At 35.6% G+C, this 20710-nt stretch overlaps 2 protein-coding genes across 4 annotated transcripts in view; one reads left to right on the top strand and one right to left on the bottom strand.

Moving 5' to 3' along the window:
• Positions 1–20710, bottom strand: part of N4bp2 (NEDD4 binding protein 2) — a 330918-nt gene that overhangs the window by 155272 nt on the left and 154936 nt on the right. The gene's annotated exons all lie outside the window — the stretch shown is intronic.
• Pds5a (PDS5 cohesin associated factor A) overlaps positions 1–20710 on the top strand; it is a 99240-nt gene that overhangs the window by 29506 nt on the left and 49024 nt on the right. For 2 of the 3 annotated variants that reach the window (XM_050149866.1, XM_050149865.1), the window contains exons 3-9: positions 8311–8514; positions 10219–10305; positions 10784–10881; positions 14609–14735; positions 15961–16041; positions 18900–19040; positions 20417–20532. In XM_050149866.1, coding sequence (XP_050005823.1) covers positions 8311–8514; positions 10219–10305; positions 10784–10881; positions 14609–14735; positions 15961–16041; positions 18900–19040; positions 20417–20532 — 854 coding nt within the window. Of the gene's footprint in view, positions 1–8310; positions 8515–10218; positions 10306–10783; positions 10882–14608; positions 14736–15960; positions 16042–18899; positions 19041–20416; positions 20533–20710 lie in introns of those variants that run through there. The other variant, XM_050149867.1, reaches the window with a different exon arrangement.

The raw sequence follows: 20710 nt of genomic DNA, 5'->3' as shown, positions 1-20710 counted from the left end.
CCTTTGGATATATACCCAAAAGTGGTATTATTGGATCTTGAGGAAGGTTGTTTCCTAATTTTCTGAGAAATCGGCCACACTGACCCAAAGGGGTTGTACCAGCTTGGATTCCCACTAGCAATTCAGACGTGTTCCCTTTCCCCCACAACCTCTCCAGCATAAGCTGTCATCAGTGTCTTTGATCTTGGCCATTCTTACAGGTTTAAGATGGAATCTCAGAGTTGTTTTGATTTGCATTTTTCTGGTGACTAAGGACGTTGAACATTTCCTTAAGTGTCTTTCAGCCATTTTAGATTCCTCTGTTGAGAGTTCTCTGTTTAGGTCTGTACTCTTTGTGTCTTTGATCTTGGCCATTCTTACAGGTTTAAGATGGAATCTCAGAGTTGTTTTGATTTGCATTTTTCTGGTGACTAAGGACGTTGAACATTTCCTTAAGTGTCTTTCAGCCATTTTAGATTCCTCTGTTGAGAGTTCTCTGTTTAGGTCTGTACTCTTTGTGTCTTTGATCTTGGCCATTCTTACAGGTTTAAGATGGAATCTCAGAGTTGTTTTGATTTGCATTTCTCTGGTGACTAAGGACGTTGAACATTTCCTTAAGTGTCTTTCAGCCATTTTAGATTCCTCTGTTGAGAGTTCTCTGTTTAGGTCTGTACTCCATTTTTTTTAATTGGGTTATGTGATCTTTTGGTGTCCAATTTCTTGAGTTCTTTGTATATTTTGGAAATCAGACCTCTGTCTGATGTGGGGTTAGTGAAGATCTTTTCTCATTCTGTAGGCTGTCGTTTTGTCTTGTTGACCATGTCCTTTGCTTTACAGAAGCTTTTCAGTTTCAGGAGGTCTCATTTATTAATTGTTTCTCTCAGTGTCTGTGCTGCTGGGGTTCTATTTAGGAAGTGGTCTCCTCTGCCAATGCGTTCAAGTGTACTTCCCACTTTCTCTTCTAGAAGGGAAGGTTCAGTGTGGCTGGCTTTATGTTGAGGTCTTTGATCCATTTGGACTTGAGTTTTGTGCATGGTGATAGATATGGGTCTATTTTCGTGTTTCTACATGTTGATACCCAGTTATGCCAGTACTACTTGTTAAATATGCTTTCTTTTTTCTATTTGATATTTTTTGCTTCTTTGTCAAAAATCAGGTGTTCAAAGATGTGTGTATTGATATCTGGGTCTTCTATTTGGCTCCATTGGTCCTCCTGTCTGTTCTTAGGCCAGTTCCAGGCTGTTTTCAGTACTGTAGCTCTGTAGTAGACTTTGAAGTCAGGGATTGTGATGACTCCAGAAGTTCTTTTATTGTACAGTATTGTTTTGGTTATCCTGGGTTTTTTTGTTTTTCCATATGAAGTTGATTATTGTTCTTTCAAGGTCTGTAAAGAATTGTAATGNATTGCCATTTTTACTATGTTAATTCTGCCTACCCAAGAGCATGGGAGGTCTTTCCACTTTCTGGTGTCTTCTTCAATTTCTTTCTTCAAAGATTTAAAGTTCTTGTCATACAAGTCTTCCACTTGTTTGGTTAGAGTTACTCCCAGATACTTTATGCTATTTGTGGCTATTGTAAAGTTGGGTGTTGATTCTCTGATTTCTTCCCCAGCCCTTTTATCATCTGTGTATAGGAGGGCTACTGATTTTTTTTTTTGTGTGTGTGTTAATCTTGTATCCTGCTACATTGCTGAAAGTATTTATGAGTTGTAGAAGTTTCTTGGTAGAATTTTTGGGATCACTTGTGTAAACTATCATACCATCAGCAAACAGTGAGAGTTTGACTTCTTTTCTAATTTGTATTCCCTTGATCTCCCTTTGGTGTCTTACTGCTCTAGCTAGGATCTCAAGAACTATATTGAATAGATATGGAGAGAGTGGACAACCTTGTCTTGTTCCTGATTTCAGTAGAATCTCTGGGAGTTTCTCTCCATTTAGTTTGATGTTGGCTGTTGGCTTGCTGTATATTGCCTTAATTATGTTTAGGTATGTTCCTTGTATCCCTGCTCTCTCCAAGGCCCTCATCATGAAGGGATGTTGATTTTGCCAAATACTTTTTTTGCATCTAATGAGATGATCGTGTGGTTTTTATTTTTCAGCTTATTTATATTTTGGATTGCATTGACAGATTTTCGTATGTTGAACCATCCCTGCATCTGTGGGATGAAGCTGACTTGGTCATGGTGGATGATGGTTCTGATGTGTTCTTGGATTTGATTTGCCAGTATTTTATTTAGTATATCAATGTTCATGAGTGAGATTGGTATGTAATTCTCTTTCTTAGTATTGTCTTTCTGTGATTTGGGTATCAGGGTAATTGTAGCCTCATAAAAAGAGTTTGGCAACGTTCCCTCTGTTTCTATTGTGTGGAATAATTTGAGGAGTATTTTTTTTTTTTTTTTGGTTGGGAGGCTTTTGATGACTGTTTCTTTTTCTTCAGCGGTGATAGGTCTGTTTACTTTGCTTGATTTAATTTTGGTAAGTGATATTTATCCAGAAAGTTGTCCATTTAAGTTTTCCAATTTTGTGGAGTACAGGTTTTCAAAATATGACCTGATGATCCTCTGTATTTCCTCCTGTCTGTTATGTTCCTCTTTTCATTTCTGATTTTGTTAATTTGGATATTCTCTCTCTGGCATTTGGTTAGTTTGGATAAAGGTTTGTCTATTTTGTTGATTTTTCTCAAAGAACCAACTCTTGAGTCTCATTGATTCTTTGTATTCTCTTTGTTTCTATTTTGTTGATTTCAGCTCTCAATTTGATTATTTCCTGTCATCTCCTTCTTTTAGGTGAGTTAACTTCTTTTTGTTCTGAAGTTTTCAAATGTTCTGTTAATTTACTAGTGTGGGATTTTTCCGCTTCTTTATGTAGGCCTTTAGTGCTATGAACTTGCCTCTTAACACTGCTTTCATTGTTTCCCATAAATTTGGGTATGTTGTGTGGTCATTTTCATTGAATTTTAGGAAATCTTTAATTTCCCTCTCTATTTCTTTTGTGACCCGTTGATGATTCAGTTGAGCATTGTTTAATTTCCATGTGTTTGTGGGTTTTCTGGAATTGGTATTGCTGTTGACTTCTAGTTTTAAAGCATGGTGATCTGATATTGTACATTGGGTTATTCCAATTTTTTTTTTGAGGTTTGTTTTGTTACTGAGTATGTGGTCAACTTTTGAGAAGGTTCCATGAGGTACAGAGAAGAAGGTATATTTTCTGTTTGGATGAAATATTCTATAGATGTCTGTTAAGTCCATTTTAGTCATAACATCTGTTAGTTCTCATTTCTCTGTTCATTTTTTGTCTGATTGACCTGTCCAGTGGTGAGAGGGGAGTGTTGAAGTCTCCCACTATTAGTGTGTAGGGTTTAATATATGATTTAAGCTTTAGAAGTGTTTCTTTGACATATGAGGGTGCCCTTGTATTTGGGGCATAGATGTTCAGTATTGAAATTTCTTCTTGGTGGATTTTTCCTGTGACTAATATGAAATGTCCTTCTTTGTCTCTTTTGACTGATTTTAGCTTGAAGTCTATTTTGTTAGATATTAGGATAGCTACACCCACTTGTTTCTTAGGTCCATTTGATTGGTATATTTTTTTTCTTCCCAACCTTTTACTCTGAGACCATGTCTGTCTTTGAGGTTGAGATGTGTTGTTTTTGTATGTAGAAGCGGGATGGATTCTGTTTTTGTATACAATCCGTTAGCCTGTGCCTTTTTATGGGTGAGTTGAGTCCATTTACATTAAGGGATATTAATGACCAGTGATTGCTATCTCCTGTTAATTTAGTTTTCATTGTTGGTGATGTTAATTTGTGCATTTTTTTTCTTCTTCGGGATTTGCTGTAATGAGATCATTAATTGTGTGTTTTTGTTGGGTTGGGAGTTTTCCTTCTAGTATTTTGTGTAGGGCTGGGTTTGTGGCTAGGTATTGGTGAAATCTAGATTTGCCATGGAATATCTTGTTTTGTCCTATGGTAATCGACAGTTTTGCTGGGTATAGTAGTCTGGGCTGGCATCCGAGGTCTGTATAATGCTTGACCATGACCTTCTGGTTTTCATTGTCTCCACTGAGAAATCAGGTGTAATTCTGATAGGTCTACCTTTATATGTTACTTGATCTTTTTTCTTTTCAGCTCTTAATATTCTTTCTTTATTCTGTATGTTTAGTGTTTTGATTATTATGTGGCAAGAGGACTTTTTTTTTGATCCAGTCTTGTTTGGTGTTCTGTAAGCTTCTTGTATTTTCATAGGCATATCTTTCTTTAGGTAGGGAAAGTTTTCTTCTATGATTTTGTTAAATAAATTTTCTGTGCCTTTGAGTTGAACTCCTTCTATACCTATTATTCTAAGATTTGGCCTTTTTATAGTGTCCCATATTTCATGGATATTTTGGGTTAAGCTTTTGTTAGGTTAATGTTTTCTTTAACTGATGAGTCTGTTTCCTCTAGTGTATCTTCAGGGCTTGAGATTCTCTCTTCCATTTATTGTATTCTGTTGTTCATGCTTGCATTTGTGGTTCCTGATCTTTTTATCATGATTTCTGTTTCTATTATTCCTTCGGCTTGTGTTTTCTTTATTTTGTCTATCTCAGTTTTCAAGTCCTGAATAGTTTATTTATATGTTTGAGTTCTTTTTCTTGGATTTCTTTAAGTGATTTTCTCATATCTTCCAATTTTTTGTTAGTTTTTTTTTCTCCATTTCTTTAAGGTAATTTCTCATTTCATCTTTAAGAATTTCAAACATTTTCTTGAGGTTGTTTTTTAGATCATTTTCTTCTGGTTCATCCATATTGGGTTGTTTAGGTCTTTCTTTTGTAGGGTCTTTAGGATTTACTGATATTGTGTTGCTCTTTGTGGTGCAGCGTGTGTTCTTACCTTTTCTGCTCATCTTTTCCTCTAACAGGTGTGGTTGGGGTTGTCTGAGATTCTGTTGAATGATCTTCTAGGTGCTAGTCAATCCAAAGCTCAGATGGTTGTTTCTTGTGGTACAGTCCATGTCACAGTTCTAGTTACCCCGTTGGTTATTTGGTGTTCTTGGAGGTAGTTCAGTGTTCCTGTGCTTTGGTCTTCTCCCTTGAAGTTTGCTGTCTCAGGCTGGCTTTGATCTGTTTCTGTAAATCTTGGTCTGGATCTCCTCCTGCAGAAGTCCCTGGCTTAGTGTTGGACCTGTTGTTGTGAAGATTGCTGGCTCATTCAGTCCTGATCTGCCCCTGTCCTGGAACTGGCTTCGGCTCCTGGTGGAGCTTGTTCTCTCTGTGTCTTAGGTAACTGGTTCAGTCCCGCTCTGGTTTTGGTGGAGATCGCAGACTCTGAGTCAGGTCGTTGGCTCAATCCTGGTCTGCCAATGTCCCAGGACTGGATTGACTCCTAGGGCTGGATTTGCTCCTGGCTTCTGCTCCGGTGGAGCTTGTTTACTAAATAGTACATTTTTAAATGAACTGCATCAGTACAATACTTTAAGAATAAAAACAAGCAGGGTAAGGTTATGCACACCTTTAATCCCAGGACTAGTGAGGCAGAGGCAGGCCGATCTCTGTGAGTTCGAGGCCAGTTTGGTCTACAGAATGAATTCTAGGACAGATTCCAAAGCTACAGAGAAATCCTGCCCCCCTCAAACAAAACAAAACAAAACAAAAAGAATAGAAACAAATATAACAAAAATAACATTAAATTTTTATCATGTACAAAAATCAGTACCATTGTAAAATATTTAAAACTAGTAGTTACTTTTAGTTTAAAAGTCATTAATCTACACTTTTATCCTATTATTCCTGCATACCTTTTTTTCTTTTCAGAGCCAGGTCCCTGAATCTAATCTCCTTTGTTCAGCTTTTTTCCTTATCATGAACAATAACAAATTGTAACCAACCCCCCCCTAAGCAATGACAAACATCCATAACCTACTGAATGATCAAAAACCATCCGCTCACCTCTTGGGAATGTGGGCATTGTGTTCTCTAGACTGCTTTCTGTTGTGGCGTTGGCATCTTTATGGAACCCTGAAAAAAATCAAGGTAATCATCAGGTCCTGGGGATGCTAGCTGTGGTCCAGTCTTGGTATGATGAGATAATGCAAAGCTTATCTGAAATTTTGGCTGGAGTAGTCTGTGAGGGTGGATTATCTCAGCCAGCAGACTTAAAGCTGATCTGGATGCAGACTCTGAGGAAACTGCAACAGAGGTACTCAAAGAAGTTGGATCACATGGGCCACGTATTTTCTTTGGTGTTTGATTCCCTTGCTTTGAAAACACATAAACTTTTAAAGGTAACATACATATCTGCATTAACACATATATGGACTATATGTTATTCACAAGGTAGCCAAAGATAAGTTTTTCTTTTATGTTTGAGCAGGTAAAATATACATTATTTGTCTTGTAATGTTTCTTGGTTTATTTCTTTTGATTTCTTTTTTTTTCTTTTTCTTTTTTTTTGATTTTCGAGACAGGGTTTCTTTATAGCTTTTGGTTCCTATCCTGGAACTAGCTCTTGTAGACCAGGCTGGCCTCGAACTCACAGAGATCCTCCTGCCTCTGCCTCCTGAGTGCTGGGATTAAAGGTGTGTGCCACCACCGTCCGCCTTGGTTTATGTCTGAAGCCAGAATTTACTAGGGGTCTCCCTCAACCATGAATGGATTCTACAGGTTTTTGTTTTCTGTGCAAATAATAGCATAACCTCTTCTCCAGTGCAGCATATTTTTTTATTTCAATTTTGAAGTTAAGCCATTTTTAAAATATGTAGGTTGGTTTAATTTAGCATTTTCCACATCCAATGTCTCAGAAGCTATTGCTTGCTCATAAAATAATTCAGTCAGTACAACACCATACAGGATCCAGTTTCTGTCTATATTTTCTTTTTTTCTGTCTGTATTTTCCATCTTTATGTGACTAATCTTTTTTATAGTATTTTTTTCCTTTGGAGACTATTTATAAGCTTGTTTTTATGACTGTTATTTTCATTTTCATTTTTAAGCTTATGTATGTTGTTAAACACACTGTAACCTATTTAGAGTTTCTTTTTTGTCTGAACCTGCTTTACTGCATATCTTCAATTTTTTTGTCTGAGTGAAACCTTAAACTGCTGTGCAGCTTAGCTCATGGCATGCTGGCAGATCAAGCCTGTAGGCAGTGGCTGGAAGATGCTTCTTTGTTGCTCAGCCTGCATGAAAGACTGTGGTGCTACAAAGCCATGTTGGCTCCATTTTTGTGTGTTTGGAGCCTTTTTTAAAAAAGCTTTCTCGGGTTCTGTGTAGGAATACATGTTGGGTGCCCTGTGTAGTCAGACTTTTCTTTGAGCTGCCAGCTTACAAAACATGACAAACTTACTTATTAATTATGGAAGCTAGAATAACAGCTTAGGCTTGTTTTTAACTGGCTCTTATAACTTAAATTAACCCATTTTTATGAATTTATTTTCTGCCTTGTGGCTTTATTACCTCATCTCCTAATAGCCCATCCTGTTTGCTCTTGTGTCTGACTGGCTATTCTGCCCTCTTCCTAGAGTTCTCTATGTCCAGAAGTCTCTGTTATATTTCCTGCCTAGTTATTGGTCATTTAGCTTTTTATTAAACCAGTCACAGTGACTTTTAAAAGTAGAAACAAGATCCGAGTCTTGCTGTGTAACTCAAAACGGCTTCCAGCTATTTCTTTAGCTCAAGTTTAGCTCAAACTCAGCATAAGTTATTTATAATTAAAACTTTACATCAGAAATAGAACTACATGAAGCATATAATATGGTTTTATATTATACAAAGACCAGTAAAATTCAAGTGAAGGTTTAATGAGGCTATAAAATGCAACTTTGATTATAAAATGAAAATGATATAAAATTCTAAATACCTTATCAGTTGTGTACATGGGGTCAAAACCGTTTTAGTTAAGTTACATTTGAGTAATGAAATCAAATATGTTGACATATACCTGAAGTTACAATTGCTTGAGAATCCAAGTAGGAAATTGGGAGAATTACTTGGCTCTTCTCTGACAACTTAGCAAGATATCACCTAAATAAATAGTTAATACGATCACAGATGGAAGTTTTTAAGTCATAAGAAATATGGTGTAAAACAGATAAGGTGTCTGAGTAATCTACAAGTTGATTCTTATTTTTTATAAATTTCCTTGTGACTGTGCTTTTCATGATTATGATTGTTTTTTCAGTGTGTGGGTGTTGGTGTGCATGCTTATGTGGTGGTTGGGAATGAACCTAAGCTCTTCCACTGATCTACACATCCCCAGCTCTTTTCCCAAGCTCACAAAAGGAAGGGGAGGAGGGACATCTTTAACTGATTACTAAGTATAATGGGTTGATTTTTTTGTTTGTTTGTTTGTTTACAGATGGTAGTGAAAACTTTTATGGATATGGATCAGGATTCGGAAGATGAAAAGCAACAGTATCTCCCACTAGCCTTGCATCTCGCATCTGAATTCTTTCTCAGGAACCCTAATAAAGATGTGCGCCTTCTTGTAGCATGTTGTCTGGCTGATATATTTCGAATTTATGCCCCAGAAGCTCCATATACTTCCCACGATAAACTTAAGGTAAATATATTGTTTGCAAAATACCATTACTTTTATTTTGTCACATAAGAGGGTTTTTGACCACAAGTTTCATATAATTATTTATTATCTACAGATATGACTGGTACAGAATGAGGCTTTGGAAGGTAAAGATCAGAGCTTGTCCTGGTCTGCTTATATTTAACCTTCCTATTTGACCCCCAGAAAGCCCAGTTGGATAGATGGAACGCATAAATAGTAGCTTAATGACAGTTTGTGAAACAGTACTATACTAGAATTTAGACAGTGAGATAATTTCTCAGAACTGCTCGTTTTTGTGGTTCTATCTTTTAAAAACAATTGTTAGGGTTGGAAAAATGGCTCAGAGGGTAAGAGCACTGGCTGCTCTTCCAGACGTCCTGAGTTCAATTCCCAGCAACTGCATGGTGGCTCACAACTGTCGGTAATGAGATCTGGTGCTCTCTTCTGGCGTACAGTCATAAATGCAGACAGAACACTGTATACATAAAAAATAAATCTTTAAAAAAAATTGTTAAGGTGATCTATTTAACTGGTTTTATACTGTTTTTTGAGTAATTCTTGGGGAAACGGTAATCTTATTATTTATGTGCATGTGCCTGCGTGAGTTTATGTGTATGGCGTGCATGTAGATGCTGGCAGTGATAAGAGGAGGCTTTCAGATTTTCTGAAATGAGTTACAGATGGTTGTAAATCCCCAGACGGATGTGCTGGGAACCAAACTTGGGTTGTGTATAAGGGCAGCAAGTGCTCTCATTTCCGAGTCGTTGCCCCTTTTAGTACAGTTAGTATTGCCCTCTCATCTCTTTTGTTTCTTTTTCCATACTTTCAGTCACTTGTGATCAACCAAAATAGTAAATGGGAAATTCCACAAATGACAACAGTTCACAAAGTTTCAGTTTGATAAGTTCACTGTCATTCTTTCTCTTGAGATATATGCTGTCTGCCCATAAGTCACTTAGTGGCTTTTTTTGTTACCTGAGAACTGGACTAGTGTCTTATTGTTTATGTTCAAGTCATCAATACTTAAATAATGACCCCTTTTATAACTTTGTTTTGTAACTTTTATAATACTGTTCTGTCTCATGGTTATTTCTGTTCATGTTTTACTGTGCCTTATATACTAACCTTTATCATGGATATGCATTTAAGGAAAAAACAAAATACATGTAGATTATAAGCATCCACTGTCCGGATTACAACAAAACATGTCATTTTATGCTATACTAATATTAGTTTGAATGAATGAAAATGTCTCAAGGAAACTTATTAAGGAACAAAGCACCATCCTCAGGTCAATGCCTCGTGTTTGTGCCAAATAGCTTTTCATCATCAAATTCAAAACCATGGACTGAAAACTACTTGCTTACATGTCAGGAGAAAAGAGAAGTTTTCCATGATGCAATGCAGAAACAGTAGAGACAAGTGTAGTAAGATGAAGAATGGTCTCAGATGAGTGTGCAGTAAAAGTCTGTAGTTTTGCTTCCAAAGGATGTTGTTTTGTTTGTTCTAATCTATTCCAGTCATTTAAAATAATGCTGTCCCACAGCATTCAAATAAAGGGGAACTTTTTTATTGTAGTTTGTAATGACTTTTAGATATCTATACCTCTATCTGTAGATATAGATATGCACTTAGTGTATTGCAAAAATGACAAGTAATAGTGTCTAAGCTAATAAATTTTTTACTTTTTTATTTCTTTAACAGGACATATTTCTCTTTATTACCAGACAGTTAAAAGGTTTGGAGGATACAAAGAGTCCACAGTTTAATAGATACTTTTATTTATTAGAGGTAACAATAATACTTTATTTAATAAATATGATTCCATGTAGTTGCAAATTCTTAAAATTATACTGTAAAGTAAAACTGTTATATATAACTTATTTATTAAATTGTCTTACATTTCATAAGGAAAATATCTCTATGTTTCCTCCGTCTTTAAAAGATGAAGTATATCTGGTGAAAAAAATAATTTGATATTTCACTGTCATTCTTAATCTAAAAATGAATCTTCACAGCTTCTGAAATTTTATGCATATATATATATATTTGTAATAACTCCTAACTATTCAGTACTTTTCAACCTGAGACAGTTGATGCTGCCAGTTAAGTTTTTAAAGATTGGACTGATTTTAATTGTGTACATTGAGTCTTTGTAGACTTCACTGTAAATGATTCTACATGTAAAAATTAAATTGTACTCATGTGCTTTTGTGTGACAGTTCTACATGTATGTGATTAACCAGTTATTTTTATTTGTTGATTTAAGAATTTAGCTTGGGTTAAATCATATAACATCTGCTTTGAGTTGGAAGATTGCAATGAAATTTTTATTCAGCTTTTTAGGACTCTCTTCTCAGTAATCAAGTAAGTTTTTTTAAGCTTTTTAAAAAATATTGTGTTTATTGAAGTGTTATGTACTCTAATATATAAAAGCTAAACTCTCTAGATTTCTAGAGAAATTATTTTCTAAGAATATTACAAAGGGGGAAATAAACAAATCCTGTTGTTTGAAAGCTGTGGTTACCATTTTTCAACTAATTAGTTAATTATTTCCTTGATATAGGGGCTCTTTTGTAGCTCTGAGAGACCTGGAACTTAGGTAGCCAGGTTGGCCTCAAACTTGCAGTTTTCTGCCTAACCTACTGAGTGATTAAATTATTAGGATTGAGGCAGCATACCTGATGTTACACTGCCTCTTTAAATTTGCTGTATTGAATTGGTTGACTTTTCTGTGTCTTTTTGTGTGTTTCAGGCTAAATAATATTAGAGGATCATAAAACAGTCCTTGGAGTTTTTTATCTTTTTAAATATTTAAATATTTGACAGTTGTGTACATATATACATTGATTATTTCACCCTCAGGATACTCACTTTTTTGTGTTGTGCCCCCCCCCCGCCCCGCCCCGTAATCCACTGAGTCCTGTTAGTATTTCCTGCTGGAAATTTTAAGGCTTTTATTAGCTTGTTCTTCCACAGATGACCATAGAGAAGTTCGGCAGTACAGTGCCCATGTCACTTTGAGAAGACAGAGTCCACAGCACTCTTTCTTCTTCTCTTCTAGCCTTTCTAGCCCCTCTTCTTTGCTGTTCCTCACTCAAGTCTTGACTAGGGGAGAGTGCAGTGAATGGTATAGGAATTTCATGTTGAACTGGTCTCTCAACCAGCACTTATTTTCAACACTTTGACGAGTTAAGAGTCTGCATTATCTGTTGTTTACTTTAGAAACTTCTCTGACCAGGCTTAGAGCAACACTGACCTATGGCTATAAACACAAACATTTAGGGCACGGTTCGATCACATGTCCATTTAGCAAAACAGCAGGAGTAGGCGCTCATCACCAGTCATCCCCATGAATCTCTGAACCATGGGCTTTTGACCAGATTTATTATACTGGGCATGTATTCTCTTGTGGAACAGGCCTCAGATCCAATCAGAAAATGGTTGGCTACCCTTTTCCCTCCCAGCTGTTTGCATAGTACTTTCTGCCACTATGAAAGCTAGCTATTGGGGGGAAGTTTTCATGTCAGTTCCAACCTGATTTCTCTAACTGTCCTGCAGCCACAGTATATGTGTCTCCAGTGGTAGTGGTAGTGGGCAATCGGAAGCAATATAAATGGTCTGTTCTATGGGATGTGGGGGCGCTCTTGGGCCTCCCCGAACAACAACTTTAAAGGAGGTTGAAAACACCTTGTTTTGAAGAAACTTAGCCATAGAAGCAATGGCATCATAGTGTAAATGGCATGAGACATTAAACAGTGAAGTACTAGGTATTTTGTGCTTCAGTGATGTGGAACAGAAGACATTAATTAGTTCGTTCACTTACTAACTTTGATAATGTTTTCTTTTTGGATGAAGATAATATGAGTATGTATGTAACATGTATTTTATGAAAGTTTTGGGATGAAATCTAGTGCCTCAAACTTGGTAGATACTAGGCAAATGCTCTACAACTGAACTGTAGCCCTGACTCTTGAAAGTCATATGTTTCTTGAATCAGCTTTTCATAGAATGGAGAAACTAACAAGAAAAAAAAAATCAGTATACTTCCTGGTCAGGAGAATCCAAACTGATTCAGTCTAGTTTTTTTGTGGGTTTCTTTTGGAGTTGGGGAGAGGGGTTGGATTTTTTTGTTTTGTTTTTGACAGGGGTTTTCAGTAGCTATGGAGCCAGTCCTGAAACTCACTTTGGCCTTGAACACTATGGATATCTACAATAGACACACTAGAATAACTTAAAAAGAACAATTTCTAACTTTGCATTGTAACAACATTTTATAGACATTCCTTTTGAAATTTATGATCTCCAATACTTGTGAAATTATTGATTTGTTCCTCCTATAACCTCTACAAAATCTACTCGAGCTGCATTGAAGCCTTTGTTAATTCATTTCAGGAAATTTGTTACGATATATTTTAGAACTTTTCTTCTGCTTTGATTTGATTTGGGTTTTGTACTTGGCTCCTTGAGTTTCTAGATTCTGGGCTTATCTTCTATTAATTACTCTTCCAAACTCTCATAGGAAGTTCAAAGATTATTTCCAGATTTAAGGAACATCTCACCTGCATGTGATGATCATTAAGCACTTGAATCTTTAAGTTTGATTCCTGAATAATTCTTTGTTCACTGCTATGAAGCTCTGCAAACTTTATTCTGTACACACTCTGCAGAGAGAACCATTAGGGTCCATAAGGGCTGTCTTCCCTAAGCCTGTTAGCTTACCCAGAATGTGATACTGTTTTTTTGTTTTTAGTTTTTTTCATCAGTGTGTGAATGAATACCAATATCAGAACTCTGTTGTTTCTGTACTTTTCTCTGTTTTTAGTTGTTTTGGATAAAACACAAAACAATCTTGTTACTACATCCAGATTCAAGTAAAGTCATAAGTTTGCTGACTTGGATTGGTGAAATCATTAAAATAATTTGTTTTTGAGACAGGATCTCATTGTGTAGACCCTGACTGGCCTAGAACTCCTTATGTAGCCCTGGCTGGCCTTGAATTCACAAGTGTTTCTGTCTCCCAAGTAATTGGGGTTAAAGGTGTGCATCACTAAGCTTGGCCATGAATAATTTTTTAAAGTCTCTTTTATCTGTCTTCCTTGTATTTTTTCTTTCCCTCTCTTACTATATGGATCTGAGAACTAAGCACTTAAGATTTTGTGTGTGTTGTTTTTTTGCATCAAGCTGAATATTTTTATTCTTCAAGTCATTCCACTGCCACACACAAAACATACTGAGAACTGCGCCTCAGTAGTCCTTCACAGTTGGCATTTTGTAAAGTGTGTAAGATATTTTGGAGAGTACACATGAAAGGACTGTCTTTTTAAACATTGTAGAAATTGTGGCAATCTCCCCCCCCCCCCAACTTTTAAAAGCTTACGTGTTTTCCTTCATTAAATGCCAGATGGGTCAATTATTTAAAAATAGTTGTTGCTTCAAGAAAAATTTTAATCACTTAGATAATCCAGTCTTTCAATTTTTGTTTCAAACTTCTGTATTTATACTATAGTATATGGTTCTACCATTCCATAGATTATATTATACATTTTAAAGGGATTTCTTTATTGTATGTATGTGTATATAGGTAAGTGACTTGTAGAGAATACTTCATTAGAAATTAAGGTGATGTTTGTTTAGAGTTTGATTCACTTATCAAAGTAGTCCGTTGCTGGGTAGTGGGAGAAGTAAAAATCCTTTAAAACCTGAGGTTGTGTTGTACTGTGGTTGAATCTAGGGCTTCATGTGCATTTAGCAATTACTCTACCACTGAGCTCTATTTCCCAACCTTGTTCTCTTCCTAGAGAGAATCTTGCTTATTTGTTCAGCTGGCTTTAAGCTATGATTTACCCTTCTTACTCTCCTGAATGTATAGGATTAAAGACCTTTGCCTCTAGGTCCTAAGGTAATTGCTTTAAACTGAAAATTTTTATTGTCATAGTGGCACTTAGGGTGAGGAGGTGCAACCTAAGTTTGAGGTCAAGCTGGGTTACAGAGCAAGACCTTGTCACCAGTAAATAAACAAGTATATGAAAGAAAACAGACCCCAGTGAACTTTGTCTTTCTAGATGCCTTAATTATTTTCCCTTCTTTTTAGCAATAGCCACAATAAGAAGGTACAAATGCACATGTTAGACTTGATGAGTTCTATCATCATGGAAGGTGATGGAGTTACTCAAGAGTTACTGGATTCTATTCTTATCAACCTCATCCCTGCACACAAGGTCTGTATAGTATCAAGATACTAAAGATCAGTTTACCTAAAGAAATCAGCTATTAGCCTTTTCCTTTTGCGATTTTATATAAGAATTCCTATTCTGACGCTAGAATCAGTCTACATTGTCTAAAATATTTAATAGTTTTTATTTGCTTTTTTTAAATGTGTATGGGCTTTTTTTTTTTTTCCTTCTTGTATATTTGTGCACTATCTGTGCTCAGTGCTCACAGAGGCCTGAAGAGTGCCTGGAGTTACAGACAGTTGTGAGGCACTAAGCGGGTGCTGGGAATCAAATTCCTATCCTCTGTAAGAGAGGCCACTGCTCTCAACGACAGGCTCCAGAAATGTGGTTTTAGCTTCTTTTTGAGAGGTGTAAGATGAGAGAGATGTTAACAGGTGTTTTTTGAAATAATTGTTTTTTCGATTTTTTTTTTTTTTCGAGACAGGGTTTCTCTATGGTTTTGGAGCCTGTCCTGGAACTAGCTCTTGTAGACCAGGCTGGCCTCGAACCCACAGAGATCCGCCTGCCTCTGCCTCCCGAGTGCTGGGATTAAAGGCTTGCGCCACCACCGCCCGGCTTTTCGATAAATTTTTAACATTTAAATATTTGCCATGGCTATCATCTTTCTTAGATCCTTTATTTGTTATAATACATTGGTACATAAGAAACAAGTAGTCATCATTTCAGAAATAGGTGATCTGGGTGTGATGGCTCACACCTTTACTACAGTCGTTTGGCAGACAGATCTCTGAGGCCAGTTTGATCTGTATAGTAGTTCTAGGCTAGCCAGTGTTACATAGTTAGGCCCTGTTTCAAAAGGTTGATCAAGGCCCTTCCCAGCCTTTCCTTTTGTGGTTTAGGAATTTGAATCTTTGGTGATCGGTCTACAATATAACTGAATGACATCCTCAGGACTTCTTCAAATACAATTGATTAAACAATGAAATATTTAGTATTTGGGGATGGGGAGTGAGCATGCATTTAGGATAATGTGTTTAGTAAGTTCATGTTGGTTTTAGTTTAGTAAAACTTTCTATAGGTTGGATTTTTGGCAGCCTGTCATATATTTTAGAGTTTGTTTTGTTGAGTTCATTTGGCTGGCACCTTCTGTGTAAAACCTTGAATGGAATTCATGTAACTGTTTTCATATTTTGGTAAATTTAAATACGTAATTGTTCAAATGATGTTGTTTCATCAATTCATTTGTAACTTTGCATGATTTGTTTTTCAGAACTTAAATAAACAGTCTTTCGACCTTGCAAAAGTCCTTTTGAAAAGGACAGTCCAGACTATTGAAGCATGCATTGCCAATGTATGTATCTCTATACATTTGTTTCAGAACTCTGATTCTTGGATTATGTGGATTTATTATAATCATATGCAGATACATTTCTCGTGAAGATTTTTTTTTTATATTTTTAATTTTTATTTTCGAGACAGGGTTTCTCCGTAGCTTTTGGTTCCTGTCCTGGAACTAGCTCTTGTAGACCAGGCTGGCCTCGAACTCACAGAGATCCGCCTGCCTCTGCCTCCCAAGTGCTGGGATTAAAGGTGTGCGCCACCACTGCCCGGCCTGTAAAAATGGTTTTATTCAGATAAAATATGAAAACATACATAAATATGATCACAATTGGAAAAAATGTAGCATAAATGTAAAATGCCTTTAAACTGTCCAATGATAGACATAACTTTAAAATCTGACCCCTTCTGCATCTGTATTCGCACTTGCCGTATCCTCCCAAAATTGTGAAACTTTAAATCCGTTTCTGGAATTTTTTTCCCTTTTTTTAAAAATGGGTCTCATTCTATATCTCTGGCTGGCCTGAAACTTTCTAAGTAGATCAGGCTGGCCTCAGAGATCTGCCTGTCTCTACTTTTTGGGTCTCTGTCTATCTGTATGCATTTGCCTCTTTATGTCTTCTGGGTCATTTTTCTAAAATAGTTTCTTCTTTAATAGATGTTTACAAATATATATTTTAAAAGACAGTGTGTGTTATGGGGAGCTGGAGGGTCACAGTATAATCTGTAGGAATCAAACTAAGCTCATCAGGTTTGGGAACAAATGACTATCTCCAGACTTTACAGTGTTTTTTAAAAATTCATTGACAGCTGAACTGTGGTGGCACGTGCCTTTAAGGACAGCACTTGGGAGACAGAGGCAAATGGGTCTCTGTGAGTTCTGAATTCAAGGATAGCCAGAGCTATACAGAGAAATCCTATCTTGACATGCATCTTCCCCTCCCCCCCAATACATATGCATGCATGTGCATAAGTTAATTCTGTAAAGGAAAAATTGAAATTAATTGAGCGTAATTTGTTCTTTGTCAAAAAGTAGAATTTTAAAAAATTTTACTACCTTAAAATAATAATTCTTTTATAAATTTACTTATGTACATCTATTGTATTCTATGTCTAGCTCTATATTTATTTAGCTTTTTATTAATAATACAAATGAGTATAAATTGACACTTATTTTTCTTATTGCCTTGTATTAAAGGTTTTTATCAATGCTTTCCTTTACTGGTCATCTTTGAGAACGCAGTTCTATCTATTATGGAATTACCTCCTTATAATAAAATAGGGATTATTTAAATTGTATTAAATTGTTATGTCTGTTATTAAATTAAGACTTTGGTAGGTTGCCTTGAATGTCGTGTTCTCAGGTATTAGAAATAACTATCGATAGTTCAGATACACTTCCATAAGTATCATATCATGCTTACTTGTGCGTATACATATATTCTTTTATTTTATATGTATAGATGTTTTTACTACATGTATGGGGGTCAGAAGAAAGCAACAGCCAGCTCCCTTAGGACTAGAGTTACAGATGGTTGAGAGATGCCATGTGGATGCTGGAAACATTACCTGAATCCTCTGGAAGAGCAGCCAGTGCTCTTAACTGCTGAACCATCTCTCCAACCCCATTTGTGTATATTTTAAGACTGTTTATTGTTTTCAAAGACTCCATTGAAATATTGAAATTTTATGACTCATAATTTAGCTATCTAAAAAGATACATGTAACTTTATGATTTCTGAAACAAATGCTAGCCGGGCAGTAGTAGCACACACCTTTAATCCCAGCCCTTGGGAGGCAGAGGCAGGTAGTTCTCTGTTTGAGTTTGAGGCCATCCTAGTCTACAGGACAGGCTACAAAGCTACAGAGAAACTGTGTCTCGAAAAACCAAGAAAAAGAAATGCTGATTTGTATAGACCCGTGTTTTTAATATTTCAAAGTCTGGTTCCCAGCTGGAGAGATGATGGGTCAGTGATAAAGAATGCTTACAGAGGACCCAAAATTCTCTTCTTAACATCCATGTCTCATAACTGCATATAACGCCAAATTCAGTGAATTCAGTACCCTTTGACCTCTGTGGTCATATACTCAGAATATATATACACAAATGAAATCTATAAAAATTAACGAACATTCTCCTATGTGTATGTATGTGTGTGACACTTGTGACAGTTGTAGTACTTTGGATATTAAATATTCTTTTTCCTGTATTCCTTTAGTGTATCCAAGTATCTCTGATGGTGAGGGGGTAGGTGTACACAGTGCAGTTAATTTTCTTTGGAGAAGACCAGAAAATGGTATCACATCACCCGGAACTAGAATTACATGCAGTTATGAGCCACACTTAAAGATCTTTGGGAAGTAAACATGGGTCGTTTATAAGAGCAGTGCATTCTCTTAATTCCTGAACCATTTTTAAATTACTAACTTTTGTGTCTTCAACCTTTATTTTTATCATCTAAGTCAAATTGTATTTGGCTTTCACTAGAAATAGAAAACAAAAGAACACAGAAACTTAAAGCCTACCTTAAAATATTTATCACTCAACTCAGGAAAAATAGAATTCTTTAAAATTGAAATCAATTTAGAGTTTAAATTGTGTCCCTATAATGAATTACACGTTGTCTAAATTTTCAGATATGTCATCCTTATTTGAAACACAACAGTAATCATTATTTTAATTCATGATTTGATAATATTTAGAAGTTTGTCTCTTGTTTAGATGTCTATCCTCTTACATGTTAGTAATTCAGTTGCAATCTGCTGTTCCTTTCAGTTGTATGTATAATGCTCATAGTTCTCTTTGTGCCTATATTTATAGAAAAAAATTTAAAAGTAAATTAACCCTTTTTATTGTAATGTCTCCTATAGTTTTTCAATCAAGTCCTGGTGCTGGGAAGATCGTCAGTCAGTGATCTGTCCGAACATGTATTTGATCTGATTCAGGAACTTTTCGCTATAGATCCTCATTTATTGTTATCTGTCATGCCACAGCTTGAATTCAAACTGAAGGTACCCTATAGGCTTTACAGGAAAAAAAAATGTATATTTTGAAGATTTTTCACTATTTATCTTAGTTATCTTCTCAACAGCGCAGCATGTCTACTTGTTATCAATTGATAAACACAGTGACAGAGATAGAGTATTGTTGTCTTTGAAATTTACAACATTCAGTATTTTATATTAAATAATATCCATATTTAGGTAGATACTAAGTTAATTTTATTTATTTTATAAATAATGGATTTAATCATTTTTTGCCAAATCAGTATATTGTGATATGCCATACACTCATACATATACCAAATAAATATATTATACACAAACAAACTAAATAAATGCAACATTTAAAAAAATTGATAAACTATATTAATATAGAACGTTTTAAACTTTGTTCTACTCATTCATTAAAATGGATATTGTCAGTTCAACATATATCTTCATGAGATAATACTTTACTTAGATCAACACACTGTATATCAGCAATAAAAAGCTGTTTTACACCTGAAGGCTATTGCAATTCACTTGAGGAACATCTTAAAATGAGTGCTTTAGGTCATATTAGCAGTTTTATTTTAGTAGCTATAGATATAAAGTATTACGTGAATTGAAATAAATGGATCTGTAAATATAGTCATTCACAAGATTTCCTTAGATTCTATTGTTCGACATTTAAGATGTTAATTTTTTCTTAAAAGGTTAATGGGGTTAACTAGTAAATTTTGGAGGTACTAAACATTGATCTTGCTCAGCATTGTTTTATTTATTGCTTGAGAAAAGTTTTTTTTAATCCATTTTGTTACTACTGCGTTAAAGCCTTAACACAATGTCATTTTACATTTGTTTTACACAAATGTAGATTTTTTTTCCTACTCTCCAAAAAATTTCTGAAAGTGATTAATTTGATTTTTGAATTCTCAATCTCTTTAGTAGTATTGTTCTTCTTTATCATGTTTTTTAGTCAGTGGAGAATCATTGTTAAAACTGTATATCAAAACCTTAAGTATTCTGTATTCATGTCGCTGTTTCAGTTGTCGGAAAGAGTCTTTATGAAAGAAGCTCACTAGGGTAGGAATTATTTGTTACTTTGTCCTTTGTGAAATTTTCTAAAGTCTTAGACAATGTAAAGATTTAATAAAGTGCTTATATTTGTACAAAATCTCTATAATCAATGTGTAAATAAGTTGAAAAGTAGGCATGAATTAGCACTCTGGAAGATAGAAGCAGGCCAAGAGAACACGCAATCTAACATGGAATCAGACAAAATTTCTCATAGTAAACAAAAGCTTGTGCTAGTTCACATTGTTCATCATGATAGTTGAAATATAAAATGGTTTCTCCTTGGGAAGTAAAATGCAGCTCCCTTCATTGTGTCTTTCTCTTCGTAGAGCAACGATGGTGAAGAACGATTAGCTGTGGTTCGACTTCTAGCTAAATTGTTTGGCTCTAAAGATTCAGATTTGGCAACGCAGAATCGGCCTCTTTGGCAGTGTTTTCTTGGGCGGTAAGAGAAATAACTTAGAATTTTGTATGCTCCCAGAGTCCATATGATTGAGAATACATATACCAAAACATTAGTTGATATTTGTTGGCTTTTAGGATAAATTGTGGAGCAAAGTATTTATGAGGACAGTTTTTACATTCCTTGTACCACTTTATGCTTGAGTGTGTTTAGTGCACCC

Source organism: Alexandromys fortis, unplaced genomic scaffold (genome assembly GCF_014885135.2).
Source record: "Alexandromys fortis isolate MF-2015 unplaced genomic scaffold, M_Fortis_MF-2015_v1.1 scaffold_0, whole genome shotgun sequence".
Classification (NCBI taxonomy): domain Eukaryota; kingdom Metazoa; phylum Chordata; class Mammalia; order Rodentia; family Cricetidae; genus Alexandromys; species Alexandromys fortis.
The sequence above is the reverse complement of the archived record's forward strand: the minus strand, read 5'-3'. Positions and strand labels throughout refer to the sequence as shown.